The sequence below is a fragment of the Theropithecus gelada genome, chromosome 6 (assembly GCF_003255815.1).
Source record: "Theropithecus gelada isolate Dixy chromosome 6, Tgel_1.0, whole genome shotgun sequence".
NCBI classification, from domain to species: Eukaryota; Metazoa; Chordata; class Mammalia; order Primates; family Cercopithecidae; genus Theropithecus; species Theropithecus gelada.
This window is the reverse complement of record NC_037673.1, coordinates 21,793,241-21,810,168: the sequence shown is the minus strand read 5'-3', so window position 1 is coordinate 21,810,168 and position 16,928 is coordinate 21,793,241. Positions and strand designations below refer to the sequence as shown.

Below are 16,928 nucleotides of genomic sequence, written 5' to 3'. Positions count from 1 at the left end.
AGTCTACAGAGCAAATCTGAAGATCACTGGTTTACTGTGATGAGCCAGCAAGTGCTGATTCCTTGAATAATGTGTATGAATATATATGAGATACATGATATACATATATTATATATCATATGAGATATATATTATATAATATATTAATATATGATATGTAATATATGATCAATATATAATGATCACATATGATATATTTTATATAATGTATATACCATGTATATCATGTGTAATAAGCATTTCCATTACTTATTAGAGTGAATAAGTTAGTAAGTTAATTGTGTATCTCATGAGAATATTTTGTATTCATGCAAAATTGTAGTCCTACAGATATATTTGGGTAAAGACTAAATATTAAAATGTATTCATTTTAAACTAACTAAACAAACAAACACTCATATATAGTGGTATATCTTGTTTAGATGTCTTCCAAATAGCTTAACACTGCCAGATCCAGATGCTTCGAGGCTAACGTTGGAACTGAATGCAATTTGAATGCAAGCTCAGAAAAAAACACTGTGCTCCAGATTCTCCCACAAGGAGATCATGAGTTTCACTGGGCTATATATAGGCCGATGTAAGCATACAAAAAGAAAATTAACAAATTTAAAAAAAATTTCTCATGGCTATTATTATTGCTATCACATTGTCCTTTGCTAACGAGAGCATGAATCATTTTTAAGTGGTGCTGAACATTTTCTTTGACTGACTTAGTTCTGTTCACCATGTGCTAAAGGACAAAGATTGTAACATGACTGTTTCATGGTGCCGTTAGCAGAGTCTCAGAAGAACCTAGCATATGAGCAATAACATTGACAGGTCCCTTAGAAATATGACCTTTAGTTTTAAATCATTTTTTTGAAAGATATTAAATAATGCTTAAAATTGAAGTGATATTAAAGATATTGCCCCTAATCTGACCAATGTTATAAAAAATAATGTTAAAGCCCATGGGTCCATTTAATATTTATAATATTTGTTAAGGTTAATCTGTCTACTTTCCAGCTCACTTTAAGTGACTTTTTTAGAACTTAAAATATTGGCAGAGTGGCATGAATAATATAGTGTTATGTAGTCTACCATACAACTCAAATATGAGACTTTACCTATGAGAGATTAAAACCTGTAAGTTCCTAAACAGGCAAACAAATTAAAACATGAGAAAACCTGAACTGGAAAGCTCTTCTGTCCCCACCTTTTGGCCTTTCTGCAAACATAGGAGAAAATTGTCTCTCTTGACAATCCCCTGAGAATCAGGGCAAGTACATGGATACTAGAAACAGAACTTATCCAACTTAGTCATAATAAAACATCTGACTGTGATCTACCCATACCTCTCCTTTACTTACTAAGTCTGCAAGTTCACAAGTCCTTAGCCTGCTTTTCTGAATTTGGCTACTGGAACTGCATTAGCCAGTTCCCAGATTTCCCCAGGTGGTACATTTGCCACTTCTCTTTAGAGAATAAGGCAATTATTACAGAGAGAAGAGCAGCTCACATATATTGCACCTGTACTATGTAAAGACACCATTAAAATTGCATATTAATTTCCTTAATCCGTATGAGTAGGTTCTATTTATTTGTATATTTTTAGAAGAGGAAACTGAAAGAAAAAGAGATAGTGAGAGATGGAGCCAGAAACTTTGTAGTTACATGTATGATACAGCAGAACGTAAGTGGATAGCACATTAGAGCTATGGTATTGATGTTTATGAAAATATAGATTACTGCTTCCAACATCAGAATTGTCCCAGTAGCTAGGAGTAGGGGCCCTAAACATGAATATGGGGCTTTCAATCCACTGCTCCACTAATCAAAACTTAAAAGACATTGTTTTAAAGTATCTCTGTGTGTGTGTGTGTGTGTATATATACACATATATATATATACATATATATATATATATATATATATATTTTTTGAGACAGAGTCTTTCTCTGTCGCCCTGGCTTGGAGTGCAGTGGCGCCATCTCGATTCACTGCGACCTCCACCTCCCAGGTTCAAGCAATTCTCTGCCTCAGCCTCACGAGTAGCTGGGATTTCAGGCACCCGCCACCATGCCGGGCTATTTTTCTTTTTTTGTATTTTTAGTAGAGACAGGGTTTAACCATCTTGGCCAGGCTGGTCTTGAACTCCTGACCTCATGATCCACCTCCCTCAGCCTTCCAAAGTGCTGGGAATAGAGGCATGAGCCACTGCACCTGGCCATTGTGAATATTTTTAAGCTTATAAAGTGATTTGTAAAGCACAGAAGGACTAGACTCTTGGAAAGGTACAGATGGGAAACGCAGCTCTGCTATTTACTCACTGGGGCCTGAGTAAACTGAATAAACTCTGACCCGAAGCTTTTACATAATCAAATTGAGATAATAAATAGGGTGATCAGCTATACTTGTGTGCCAGAGATAATTCCATTTTATACCTATGACCTCAAATTAATTACTCAGACTGATTTGTTTTACTCTCAAAAGTGGCTCTGTTTGGCTTATAAATTATATAGCCATATTAATAATAATATATTGTGCTTCTGGGAGAATTAAGTAAATCAATACAACTAAAATATCTGACAGTGAAGATGTTTATTTTTAATTTTTTCCTTCTCCTTGTCCCTCTTACATTTTCCTCTCTTTCTCTTTTCAATGTGCTTGAGTGGAGATGGGAGGTTGAAAATGTAGGATCTCAAAAGAGAAGTGAGAGTCAAAGAAGCGTTTCCCTTTTTTTTTTTTTTTTTTTTTTTTTTGAGAAGGAGTTTCACTCTTGTCACCCAGTCTGGAGTGCAATGGCACGATCTCGACTCACTGCAACCTCCACCTCCTGGGTTCAAGCAGTTCTCTTGCCTCAGTCTCCCAAGTAGCTGGGATTACAGGCGCCCACCAACATGCGCAGCCAATTTTTCTATTTTTGGTAGAGATCAGGTTTCACCATGTTGGCCAAGCTGGTCTTGAACTCCTGACATCAGGTGATCCACCTGCCTCGGCCTCTCAAAGTGCTGGGATTACACATGTGAGCCACCACACCAGGCCCAAAGGAACATTTCTAAGAGACAAAAACATAGAAGTGATCAATGAGGTTTGGAGAATGGATATACTTAGCCAGATTTTAAAAGACGTAGCTCTATTTAAGTCTTGTGTATAAGAAAACCCAGGTAGGAGAATGAAGTTACGAGGAGGACTTTAAACACAACCTCCTCAATTCTTTAACGCATAGATTTCTGATGGCAACGGCAATCTTTAGTCACAGATGTGAAAGCATCCTAAAGTCACCATTTATTTCACAATGTTTACAGTTCTCTATTTCCTATTTGCCTTATTATTGGTCTTAGAAATTATATAGACAAGGAAATGAGACTTCTAAAGTAGTTCTTTAAGAAAGTTAACAGGAATCTGAGCAATATTAAAAACCACGGAAACAAAAGACCTGGTACTAAGAAATATATTTTGTTAACAAATGCCAGACACAAGGGAGTGTATCATTTCAGGAATAATGTTTCGTTCACTGCAAGTTTCATTACAGTATAAAGGAAAAAAACCCGTCATTTTCATTTTGCACTGCATAAAGAAGATACAATTTTTAATTTCTTCTCTTCAAAAGATAATGTAAAAATAGGGAGGGTTTTTTTTTGGGTTTTTTTTTGGTATTTATTTATTTATTTATTTATTTATTTATTTATTTTGAGATGGAATCTCTCTCTCTAGCCCAGGCTAGAGTGTGGAGTGAAGTGGCATGATCTTGGCTCACTGCAGCCTCCACCTCCTGGGTTCAAGCTCTTCTCCTGCCTCAGCCTCCTGAGTCGCTGGGATTACAGGCATGCACTACCACACCTGGATAATTTTTGTATTTTTAGTAGAGACAGGTTTTGCCCTGTTGGCCAGGCTGGTCTTAAACTCCTGACCTCAGGTGATCGCCCACCTCGGCCTCCCAAAAGGCTGGGATTATAGGTGTGAGCCACCACACCCAGACAGGTAGGGAGATTTTTAAGTTAATGCACATTTATACCATCTGGAGTAAAAACAATGTATTCCTAAATATTTAGACTATTGCAAAAAAAAAAAAAAAAAGGACATATGATTTATGTATGCATAGAAGTGTGAAACAAATAAAATTGCAAAGACAAAAGGAAAAATATCATCAAAATGTGGCTTTAGGTTGTCCCAGAAAGAATAATAGATTTTATACATAGAAATATGTGAAGTAGTAGACAAGTAAAACATTTTAGGTAAAAGCAGGAAAACAAGGATAACAGAAAATATTTTTTAAAAATGCAGGAAATGACAGAAAATTTAAACCATTGTGTCCATATGTGATATATGATGAATATTCACAAATCAAATTTGCAAATTGGTGAATGAGTTGTTATTGAAATAATTAGTTTTGGCTAAAAGAAAGCAAAATATACATAGGAAGAGACCATTACCAAATTTCATCTTTTTTAGACAACTCTCCTCATGTTTCAGAAGAAAACTAGTGAGAAGTCAAACTTGTGAGTAAGTAAATATCCCCAGCTGACTTAAAATTTTCAATGCTTTTGGCCAGGCACAGTGGCTCATGCCTGTAACCCCAGCACTTTGGGAGGTCGAGGCGGGTGGATCACCTGACGTCAGGAGTTCGAGACCAGCCTGACCAATATGGTGAAACCTTGTCTTTACTAAAAATACAAAATCAGCTGGGCCTGGTGGCAGGCGACTGTAGTCCCAGCTACTTGGGAGGCTTAGACAGGAGAATTGCTTGAACCCAGGAGGCAGACATTGCAGTGAGACGAGATCCTATCACTGCACTTCAGCCTGGGCAATGGAGTGAGACTTCATCTCAAAAAATAAAAAATAAAAAATAAATTCCAATGGTTTTCAAGAGCTTATTTTATAAGATGTTAAATTTATTTATAATTTAGGAAAAAACTTTTAGTGTTGCTTCTGGCATATTTTTGTAATGCTATTAGGCAGCATCACTGAGAATTTTTTATTTACTATATATCGTCAAATGCATCAGAAATTACATAGATAAAGACAACATAAACAAAGGTTTAAATATTCAATGAAGGTTTTAAGAGATATTAAATGTACTTCATTAAATATATAACAATGAAAAATTATTGATGCACTTGAAATGTTGTGAACTCTTGCCAAAATCTCCAACATGTTTATTATTATGTAACAAGAATAGTGGTTATATAAATTACTTATATTAAAAATACACATTTTGGAGAATCAGAAACCCCAATTATTCTGAAAATCATTAAGTAATATAAGTTGGTTTTGTTCCATAGTCTATTTGGAATTAGGTTGGTTGGAATTTCTAGTGCATTTGCTTAAAAAAATAATGTTGCAATGGACAATTAGTTTTGCAGATATGTATTTATAAAACTTATAAGTAGTAGAACTATACTATTAAACATAATATTTTGTACTTTAATGTTGTGGCGTTGTAAGAAGAAAGGAAGAATTGGAAAGACAGAAAGAGATGTAATAGGTTTTCCTTTCTTTCTTGGGTGCAGTAGCAGAATCATTTTATGTTTAGTGCCCCATCCCCTTCTAGAACCTTGTCACATCTCCCAATGTCCCTTTTCTAGGTGTTTTCATGGATTTTTCTCTCCAATCACTAAAAAGGGAAACTTTCCCCAAGTGTGCCCAAGCCACTCAGTCCTCAGTGAATTGAAATTTGCATCACTCAGTCTAGCTAAAATTAAGAATTCTGAATTACCTGAATTTTAAAATATCTTATGGATCAACCAAATATTGTATCCATTTGGTTGACTTTCAGGCAGCACAAGCAAGTCAACAGAAACGGACAGACAAAATGAGGAACTATGTTTTCAATCAGGGATACTACTTGCTTGACTCACCTCGTGGCCATTAGCCCTAACTTGCTCATTTGTAAACTGATAGTAGGTTCTACCAGATCAGCAGAACCAATTGTACATGTTTCTTCTCAACTCTCTGTTCAAGACATCACAATAGTACTTTGATATAGACCATGGTGGGAACTCTTACACCACAGAAATGAACAGATCCTGAAAATTAGGGATTATACCTGTTTTTTCTCCCTATCCCAATATAGTTCTAAAATATTTACTAGGATACAAATGACTGGAAGTTATAATAATAGTGGGTATCTCATAGTCTTGCTGTGAAGATAAAAATTAGTTAATAATGGAAATGTGCTTAGAAAAGTACCTGGAAAATAGAAAGCGCTATATAAGTGATTGCTGTTACTAAGTGTCTATTCCACTTAAAGAGTAATTTCTATTTAAAATTTTCTTCCTTTCCTTCATGTTGACACGCACGGATTTTCTAAAAGGGTAATTTCCTGACTATATGAAAGAAGAAAATGAGTTTTTACTTAGGAGTGATGGAAATGACCTCTCTATCCTTGCTGTGCAGCATGGAAAAGACATCTCAGGCCAGGGGAGGAGAATAATTTGGGAAGACCAGTTAGCAGGCATCGGCAGTAACAGAAAAGAAGTGTGAGTTGTGTAGTCTGTGATGGTGGTGACCAGGGCCATCGTGAAAAATGGTAGCGTGTAGACAGATTTGAGTGATTTTCGGAGGTAAAATAATCAATAGCAGTGGATTTGCTACAAGGAAGCAGATTCTAGTTCATGGAACTGGAGAGGTAGAAATACTACTTGCTGAGAGAGTGACTAGTAGGAGAATCTTCATCTAGGCATGGCAAGTCTATGATCTCATGTTTGAATATGTCAAAACTGAGACACCTTGGAGATATCCAAGTAATGTTTTGGAATAAGATGATATTTTGCCAAGTATAGTATGAAAACTCAAAAGCTGAATATAGGTTGGAGTTAAAATAAAAAGAATGTTTAGCATAATGATAGTAAATGAAGCAAAAGGGAGAGATGAAGTGACCTAGGAAAAGGAAAGACTGAATAAACATAGCTGGCAAAATTGATTCTTGACCACGTTTGTAAAGTAGAACAGGAGGGAATTTAATAAATCCAGCTCTAAACTTAGAACAACTAAATAGAATCTCTTTGGATGGTCCCTGCGCTAGAGCATTTAAAAAATTGTTTAACTTTCCAGATGATACCGAAATGCAGTAAGTTTGAGAATCACTTATCAAGATCTTTTCTGAGAATTCCCACAAAGGAATCTGGCAAGGAGAGAGCTGCAAGGTAGGAGGAAACTATGATAGTAGAGTGCTAGAAAACCACAGCTGTAGAGTCTCAGAAGAGATGTGCTTCAGAAAACAGGGAATAGCCAAGAGTGTTGAACACAGCTAAGAAATTGCCACTGGATTTTAGTGGCAAGGAAGTCACCACATCTCAGGGGAAACTTTGCTACGCAATGATAGGTTCAGTCAGCCGGGTAAGGCTGCCTGTGGAGTGGTTGTTAAGAAGGCATGGGTAACAGTGATTCTCTTGGAAAAGTTCTGTTGGAAAGGGAAAAGAAAATGATGGGGGTAACTAGAATCAGATTTGGGACAAGGCGAAATTTTTGTTAAGATGCTCAACTGTGAGCTGTTTGTGTCTCATCGGGAATATCTCCATTGAGAAGAAAGTACTGAGTGCAGAGAAAACTGATTCTCTAAAAATAGTACAATGTGTACAAATTGCTGGAGCTTAAGAAGAAAAAGTGGAGATGAAGGACACTTCAATTGAAAGAATGCTTACAGCTATAACAAGAGGTTAATATTGAAGTATGAACTATAAAGCTAACACATAATAGATACTATGTAGCAGAGTATGGTCTCAGATCACAATTTACAATGGAAATATCAGATGCTTTTAAGAATCTTGGAGCTTTCGGTCATAGTAAGGTATTTTGTTAGTCTTTTTGTTTGTTTGTTTTTTGGGGGGTTTTTTGGTTGTTTGTTTTGTTGTGTCTGTGTGTGTGTGTGTGTGTGTGTGTGTGTGTGTGTGTGTGTGTTTTGAGACAGGGTCTCGCTCTGTCCCCCAGGCTGGTGCGCAGTGGCACGATCTCACCTCACTGCAACATCTGCCTCCCTGGCTCAAGTGATTATCCTGCCTCAGCTCCCAAGTAACTGGGATTACAGGCACACACTACCATACCCGGCTAATTTTTGTATTTTTAGTAGAGATAGACTTTCACCATGTTGACCAGGCTGGTCTCGAACTTCTGACCTCAAGTGATTGGCCCATCTTGGCTTCCCAAAGTGCTGGGATTACAGACTTGAGCCACTGCGCCCGGGAAATATTTTGTTAGTCTTTTAAAGCATGTTTTGTAGAGTGTGAAGTAGAGGGAAAATTATGTGCAGAGGATTTCTTTGGAGAAAGCCATGTTTAGTCTCTATCTACTAAAAGTGAGTGGTGGGATTGCCCTTCCTACTCCTCTCAAGTTTGATGAATAGGGCCTTCCATTCAGCTAAGATCAATAATAAACTCTAACATATTTTCCCAGAAAATGAGGGAAATTCCTGGACTGATACCTGTCTCGTGCTGAGGAAAGTTAAAATGTCCTGAAAACAGCAGAGAAAGGAAAATAGAACAAGGCTGTGTTTGGGAAAGTAATTGTATGACAACAAAAGGAATGGCAAGAAATGAGTAAGCAGAAGGGAAAACCAACCCAGCATTATGCTAAGTCCTGACAAAGAGATTCTCCTTGAAGTGAGAATCTGCATGTGGAGCAGGTCGCCAGAAATCTGGAGGCTGAGGTCATAGTCCATCAAAGGAGAGGCAATGCCATTGGTGTGGGAGCCTGCTGCAAGAGAAACTTCCAAGAGCTGCCCCCAAGTGCACTGTGCAGCTCCAGAGAAGCAAAAACCACATCATCAAGTAAGAACAGTCCAGTCTCCTAGCTTTCCTGCCTCCAATGATAAGGTGAAAACACCCCAGGAAAGGAGATGATGAAGAAAAATTTAAAAATTTGGACAGAGAAAGCCTGCTAATCCATCCAGATCCCAACCCAATGTCCTATCTGCTGCTGGCTCTAATTGGCTTGGAGGTGGGTGGGGTGGCCAACGGAAGAAGTCTTCATTTTGCATATGGATTGATGCATTAGTTAATGTCATTTATTGGAAATGTCTAACTTCCAAATCTAGGTTTTTAAAATTAAAGTGAACATAGGACTATTATTTAATAGTGAGAAGAAACATCATTTACTCACCATTGTTTTCTTCCAAGACAAAGCATACTCCCACAGAAGAAAGTCTAAAGGAACAGCGAGAGATAAATAAAAAAAAGTTTGTATTATATCTTACATGTTATGATTGTTCAAACTATGAGTCACACTGATGTGGGATCCTTTGAAGGTTAGGGAAGCTGAGCAATCTCCTATGCAACATCGTTTTTTTTTTTTTTTTTTTTTTCTGGGAACTACAAGGCAAGGCCACCACCTGAGAAAGGAAGTAGTAAAGTTAGTAATTAAGCAGATATGTGAGGACAGTAGAGCAGTTCAAACTAGAAGTCACGGAGAACGGTAGTCAGCTACCTTTGCAAATCTGTGTGCTTTTTAAGCAATTTTGAAGGGGCATTCAAAGTTAATGATCATAATTTATAGTAATATCTAACTGCTTCTCTATGGCTTTCCTCAGTGAACCATCCCTCCTCCTTCAGAAGGAAGACAATTACCATCATCAAGAGTTAGGGTTTGCCAAATTGCAGCAACAAAAGGACATGGCCAAGCTATATAGGCTGTAGGTTAATTTACTAGAGGTGGTTCTGACATTAGAGATGATAGGTCCTAGTGGGAGTTATTGAACAAACAAACTGGTAAGACGGGAAACTATGATCATATCACCGTTGTCATATGGTTACTTCTCTTTAGAATGTTTTCTATTAGCTGACCTCATAGACCCCAGCGTTATGTTGTCTCAGCTCAGATTCTCAATTTAAACATTGAATAGAATTGTGTTAACTTTCCTTTAGAGCAATGGTGTTTCTCTAAAATTTTACTTTGTTTGTGTGATTGTTTAATTGACTTCTCTCCCACTAGACCATAAATGCCATCAAGAAGAACACTTGTCTTTTTGTTTGTGTTTTTCCTTGTCATTCCATGAAGGAGACCACTAAAAATTGTAGTTGAGTCAAATATCAATCATCTGAGATACAGGAAAATTCAGCAATTAATCTACTATGCAAAGATAATTTTTGAAAGACAATTTAACATCCAGCCTTAAATTTTTTTATTGCATTTAGCTGCTCAGAACTAGAAAAAGTTTACAGGAATAAATTTCTCATTGTTCGGAGGCAAGAAATATTGCTGTTGTTACAGATAATTTATAAATCTTGATTCATTAATATGATGGATATTGTGTGCATGGCAATTCTTATTCATGTATATCGTTAGTTAAAATCTAGAATGGGCAATTATAACATCTTAAAGGTGAAGTAATTTAACCAATCAAGTGAACCTCTAGGGCCAAATAGTTGACACATAAAAAACTATGTCCATCTGGCCGGGCGCGGTGGCTCACGCCTGTAATCCCAGCACTTTGGAAGGCTGAGACGTACTAATCATGAGGTCAGGAGATCCAGACCATCCTGGCTAACATGGTGAAACCCTGTCTCTACTAACAACACAAAAAAATTAGCCGGGCCTGGTGGCGGGCGCCCGTAGTCCCAGTTATTCTGGAGGCTGAGGCAAGAAAATGGCGTGAACCCGCGAGGCGGAGCTTGCAGTGAGCCGAGATCTCGCCACTGCACTGCAGCCTGGGAGACAGAGCGGGACTCCGTCTCAAAAAAAAAAAAAAAGAGTTCATCCTAGCCTCATCCTGGGAATGAGCAGCAGTGGATGTTTCTGTTATTACTGAGAGATTCCATTCACCGTATGTTTAGTATGCTTGACTAAAATCCAGCTTGAATCCAGCTTTGTTATCAGGATAGTTCTTCCTAGTGGACAATATTTCTATTACTTTAATTTGGGCTTATTGAAAATATAGCCTCAGGCTTGTAAGGAAATAGAGGGCATAAAATGTTCTTCCACCACCAAAACATTTTTTTCTTCCTGAATCCTCCAATTTTCAAGATATGGGAAAATATTTCAATTAAAATTAAAATGACTTTTTAGAACTGTTTTAAGATCTTTCTTTCATCTCCACACCTCTATAGACAGTTTCCTGTTGGCTATTGCCATTCTGATAGGAAAAATTATAAGACGTATAGACTATACAAATATTATTATAAAGTTAACTAGTAATAATAGATAATACTGTATGAGTTTCATACACTTTTGTATAAGTGACTTTCAAAAACAAATCTGTAAGGTAGATATTGTTATACTAATTTTACATATCAGGAAAAGAGAAATATTTTAAAAGATCAGCAAAACAGGGATATTTAAAATATTTTGCTCAAGGTCACAGAGCTACAGGTACACAATTTCTATAAAGTTCCTTTTTATTCACACAATATGTTGTTTACTTGTATTTTCTTTTCATGTTGTTTAAGTAAGGTGAAATAATTCTGTGTGATATATCTTTAAGACATTAAAAAAATAAAATATTGATACAACACAATTTTATTTCTAAGCCATTAGAAGGTAAATCACTCTCACACAAAAAGTATGCAGGATCATTTGAACAATCTAATGGTTGAATTCAATTACTGAATCAATAGTTCAGTGCTATATATAATTTTTTGAAGTTTAAATTGAAATGTAATATTTCAAATCATAGTCTATTTAGTTGGTCTCAAATATATGTTTTTGAGTTTTTAAAAATGTTTAACATTTTCATCAATTTGAAATAATTTGTTCTTAAGCCCTCCAATATTTCTAGTATTCTTGTATTATTAAATATGAATTATATTTGCATTAGTTACTTGTATTTAGGTAACTCATTTGCAGCTGAACATAGACTTCTTTTTTTTAGTAACTTTAGAATTATTGTTACATAAAGATAAAATAAAATGTATTTCAAAAGTCAGTTTGTAATGGATTATTTTATCTTCTTTTTAACTTGCTACTGGTATTATTGAATGCTGTGGTATTTTTAAAGTCATTCATTCACTTAATATATTTGTTCAGGTCCTATAATCTTTATTTTTAAGTAAAGATCTTCATTTATATTTTGTCAAGTAAATATATTTATTTTGGTGTTTTCATCAGTATCTGGAAATTTCCTGCAATAAACAAAAAAGGAAGGTAAATGTATTTTACATCCTTTTTTTTAAGTAGCAATGCATGTCCTCTACCCCCCAACCCACAGTTTATGTCCTAATCAGTATCTTTTCAAATGACATAGTTACTGAGAGGATACTTACGTAGCTTATAACTACCTGATTTTTTTTCTACTCTTGGAACTAACAGGGAATATTATATTTAAGAATTTGATCCTTATACTTAGTTCACTGCATGCCGTTTCCTCCTTCTCCATGGGAAAATGGAGATTTTGGTTAAGCATAATATGTATATTTGATGAATAGGTAAATACATATTTTTATTGACTGTGGACAATCTCTTGTCACCTGTTTTATTTCTCAATTCTTGTGGTACAGGCAGTGCCATTAAGATGTTTCATATGCATCAAAAGTAGGACGCCTAAAAGACGATGGCGGTGTAATTACACAGTACATCATGAACAATCCAACTTTGGCACAGCTGAAGATTACTTCACAGTTTTGAATTAAGCTGAATGACCTCAGTTTTATTGCTGTTGAGATTCTGGAAATGATAAAATGTCAAGTCATTGGAAATAAACTGACAGAACCTACACAATCCGACATGACAAATGCATAGTTTCTCTGACTTGATCCATATTCTGCAGACTTTATTACCAGCTGTAATATTTTATTAAGAAACACTTGTCTTAATGAACGTGACTTCCACCTTACTAAAATGTATGTCTGCTATGTAAAGAGTAGAAAATCCATTGCTCTGTATATTTGCATTTCACATGCACTAAAACTTAACGCACACAAAAATGTAAGTGGTGAATTATTGCTTTACTTTTATTTTATCTTAATTTTGAGGGCATGCAAGCTAGTGGAATGCTAGTAAATCAATCATTATTGGACAATGCTATTATTTCAGTTTATCACAAGTTTTTCAATGCCATTAGATAAAAATGGAATTTGTTGGCATTCTCTATGCTGACAACTTAAAACAACACACCCTATTTCACTTACATTGATAGAATACTACAAAGAATAGCTGTCTTTACATTTATTGTTACTAGCCCCATAAAATGTTCTTTTATAAAACATAAAGTTCATATCTCAGCATATTATGTTGAAAAGGGGGATCTTTCATCTGCAGTTTGAATTATCCAGTGCCCTTTGCAATACCTTTCAGTGCTTTAATTTACCCCCCACCTCCCACCCATATTGGAGGATCTCAACTGTCGCTAAACTCTTCACCTTCACTAACCATAATCCCTTAGAGAGGACCTCAGGCTCTATCATTTTCATCGATGTGTAATTCCCTTAACTATTTCTTTTAACCGTTCAAATGTAAATGTAAAGCTAACTCATAAACCTAATATGTAACTTGAATTGGCTCGCATTGAATGGATTGGATGGAATAAGCTGAAATGTCCCCAGCCCTTTAAGTGAGATGCCCATGAGTTCCTAACATTCTCGTACTACTCCTCTCCTTATGACTCTCGCTGTTTCACCTTTACCACCCCTACTGCTGGCCACATTTGAAGTTTGAAATCCACTATACTCAACGGCTCCCTGTCTCTCTGAACACTTGTTCAGCTATTTCCTTGATGATGTTTAGCCCTAAGTTTCCAACTAAAAGTCCTGATCAAGAAGGATTTCTAGTACACTGTTCAACATAGACCTCCATTTCTCTCTTTTATTAGAAAAAAAATTTAGACTTTTTCTAACACTCATTTATGAACCATAAGTTTGGGCTATGACCAATCATACTGTGAGTTCAAAGCTTTTGATGTTCCTTCAGATTCTTCATCACAATCACACAACAAGATGCAAAAGATACAAACACAGTTTCTGATAAGTTGTATTTTCATTTAACGGGCATTTAAGAAGAAAAAAAAAAAGAAAATGAAAAATTACTCACACGTTCTGTGCCTTGTCCTTTTTCTGGGGAATTTGTCCTTAAGTTTAGTACAACTGTAAAAACTTTGTCACATGCTTTCTTGCCTCATTATACAGAAGTTCAGGGACCCTCATATTTCCTATTATCTCAGGAATGCCTCACTAGGATCAGGTTTTAATTTATCTATTAAGAAAACTTATGCCCTAAGAAAGTAGTTCCAAAAGCCATGTAATTTAGTCTATTTGAAATCGGATAGATTCTTCTTGAATATCTGGCTTATCCTTCTGGTAGAAAATAGGCATGCCATGTAACCCATTCTTTTGTTTTTCTTCTTTGATTTGATTGCCTCAAGTTCAATCACTGCTTTAAGTTCAGCAAACATTAAGCATCCCTAAATGACAGCTACCATGTTAAGTGCTTAGGAAATAAAAATAAAACAATAATCCTAGCCTATGAGAAGTTACTACTTTGATCAAATAATATGACTTTCCTTAACTGAGATTTCTTCATAATATCTATGTAACACTTTAGCATTGTGACTTGGAGGGAGTTTTTTGTTGTTGTTGTTGTTAGGTCTATAATTTTTTTTTTTATCTATTTAAACTTTTAAGTGCATTTTTTAGAAAGAGCCCTCATATCCTCTTTGAAGGCAGATATACTATGAATTAACTAAGCTGATTATTTAAATATAATTCTTATGGACCACTGTAAAGTATCATTTTGTCTTGTATGTAAAATAAACAAATTTTAGTTGAGTATTTAGCTGTCTTGAGATCAAATCACATATACATTCCAAGGAGATAATATGCTGGACTTAAATATGGCTGGTATGCATATGCAAGACACATGGTAGATATCATTTTCTGGGGGAAGGAGGGAAGATGGGAGATTTAAATGTTGCCCACACTAATGAAATTACCAAGTTTTGAAACTGATTGTGAAAGAACCATAGGACCTCAAAAATAATTGAAAATCAAAAATAAAATATCTGGCAGAATCTCTACAAGATGTGATTTTTTTCTCACACTTTCCTGGAGAAAATAACTGTAATATTATAATATGATTTTTTAATTAACTTCTATGCAACAGACATTTTTGGTATCTTCTTAATTTATTTTCCATAAATGTAACTAAAATTCTAAAATGAATGAATCACCACAGTTGATTTACCCATGGGAAAGAGCCATTCTAAATCCAGTACGAGAAATTGAAAGTGGAACTCCAATATCAAAATGGAAACTTTAGATTTTTGTGTTTAGTTTTGTTTTTTAATTTTTATTTTCTCTCATTTCCTTTCCTTATTTTAATTTGAACAGACTGTTGTTAAACCCATTAATATTTGTTTTAATGAAATATCAGTAAAAGAGCGTGCTTTTTATATCTTTCTTGTGTGTCAGACTTTTAAAAATTCTACAAAACCTTAAAATCATGTCTATTTTTTTTTGAGAGTATTACAATTTTCCATGATTCTGACATGTTTTATCTATGTTTTGCTGATTCAGTATAAATTTCATTACAATATGAATGCTCCACCTGGTGGTAAAAATAAGCATTTTACTTTTTTTTTCTTTCTTAATGCTATTAAAAAGCTTCGGGAGATAGAACTTCATGACTTAAAATATCAGTAAAAGTCTATAGAAGGGTGACAAGTTAAAATTTACTAAATAGAAGCTGAATTTTAGTCTATAATATACTATATTTCAATCTATCATCTACTAGAATTTTGGTTAACTATACAGATTATCATTTTACAGGTTATTTTTAGTTTAATGATATATACTTATTGACGTCATTAGTTTTAGGAAATACAACCTCAACTTTCTCTATGTATCTATCTATCTATCTATCTTCTATAACTTTTCATCTATGTCTTGCAGTCTGTAGTATTAGTACTAATTAATTTCATGAATAGTCCCACCCTCCCATTTGACATGTGGTACACTTTTATGTCAATAAGTGTGTAAAACAAGTCCTGCTAATAATTTTACTTTAGCATTCGCTACATTTATAATGCCCAATTAAAATTCTAGAGCAGCACATATTGAAGAGAAAAGTGAAGTTATTACTCCTAATCATAATCCTAAACGTGACAGCAAAATGCCTTTTCATTTTGCACTATAATGTTCTAAATGTGATTTACTTTCAGTAGACTCTATTTTTCAAGCCTTGTAATCTTACTATATCTCTTACTAACCCGACTGTCAATTTGAATTTTATATGTCTTATCAGGCATCTTCCACCTGAAAGTTCCTGAGTCTTCCCCTATTGGCTCAGCTATTGGAAGAATAAGAGCTGTGGATCCTGATTTTGGACAAAATGCAGAAATTGAATACAATATCGTTCCAGGAGATGGGGGAAATTTGTTTGACATCGTCACAGATGAGGATACACAAGAGGGAGTCATCAAATTGAAAAAGGTATATAGACAAATGTTTGGACAGTTGACTACTAAATAATAATTAAAGAAGATAAAAAATAAATGTTGAAAATGACAAGTAATTTTAATTTTCCTTCAATTAGCAATAGAGTTGACCCTTGAACAATGTGGGAGTTAGGGGTACTAATACTCCATGCAGTCAAAAATCTGCATGTATCTTTTGGATCCTCCAAAATTTCAGTACTAATAGCTTACTCTTGACCAGAAGCTTTACCAATCACATAAACATTTGACACATATTTTGTATGTTATACATAGTATATACTGTATACTGTATTCTTTTTTTTTTTTTTTTTTTTTTTTGAGATGGAGTCGCAATCTTGTCACCCAGGCTGGAGTGCAGTGGTGCGATGTTGGCTCACTGTAACCTCCGCATCCTGGTTTCAAGGGATTCTCCTGACTCAGACTCCTGAGTAGCTGGGATTACAGATATGCACCACCACACCCGGCTAGTTTTTGTATTTTTAGTAGAGATGAGATTGCACCATGTTGGTCAGGCTGGTCTCGAACTCCTGACCTCGTGATCCACCCGCCTCGGCCTCCCAAAGTGCTGGGATTACAGGCCTAAGCCACCACA

The 16,928-nt window shown here is 35.4% G+C and overlaps 1 protein-coding gene across 8 annotated transcripts in view; it reads left to right on the top strand.

Moving 5' to 3' along the window:
• Positions 1–16,928, top strand: part of CDH12 (cadherin 12) — a 1,140,321-nt gene that overhangs the window by 1,049,936 nt on the left and 73,457 nt on the right. For all 8 annotated transcript variants that reach the window (XM_025388387.1, XM_025388389.1, XM_025388391.1 and 5 more), the window contains one exon: positions 16,144–16,331. In XM_025388387.1, the coding sequence (XP_025244172.1) occupies positions 16,144–16,331 (188 nt within the window). The remainder of the gene's footprint in view (positions 1–16,143; positions 16,332–16,928) is intronic.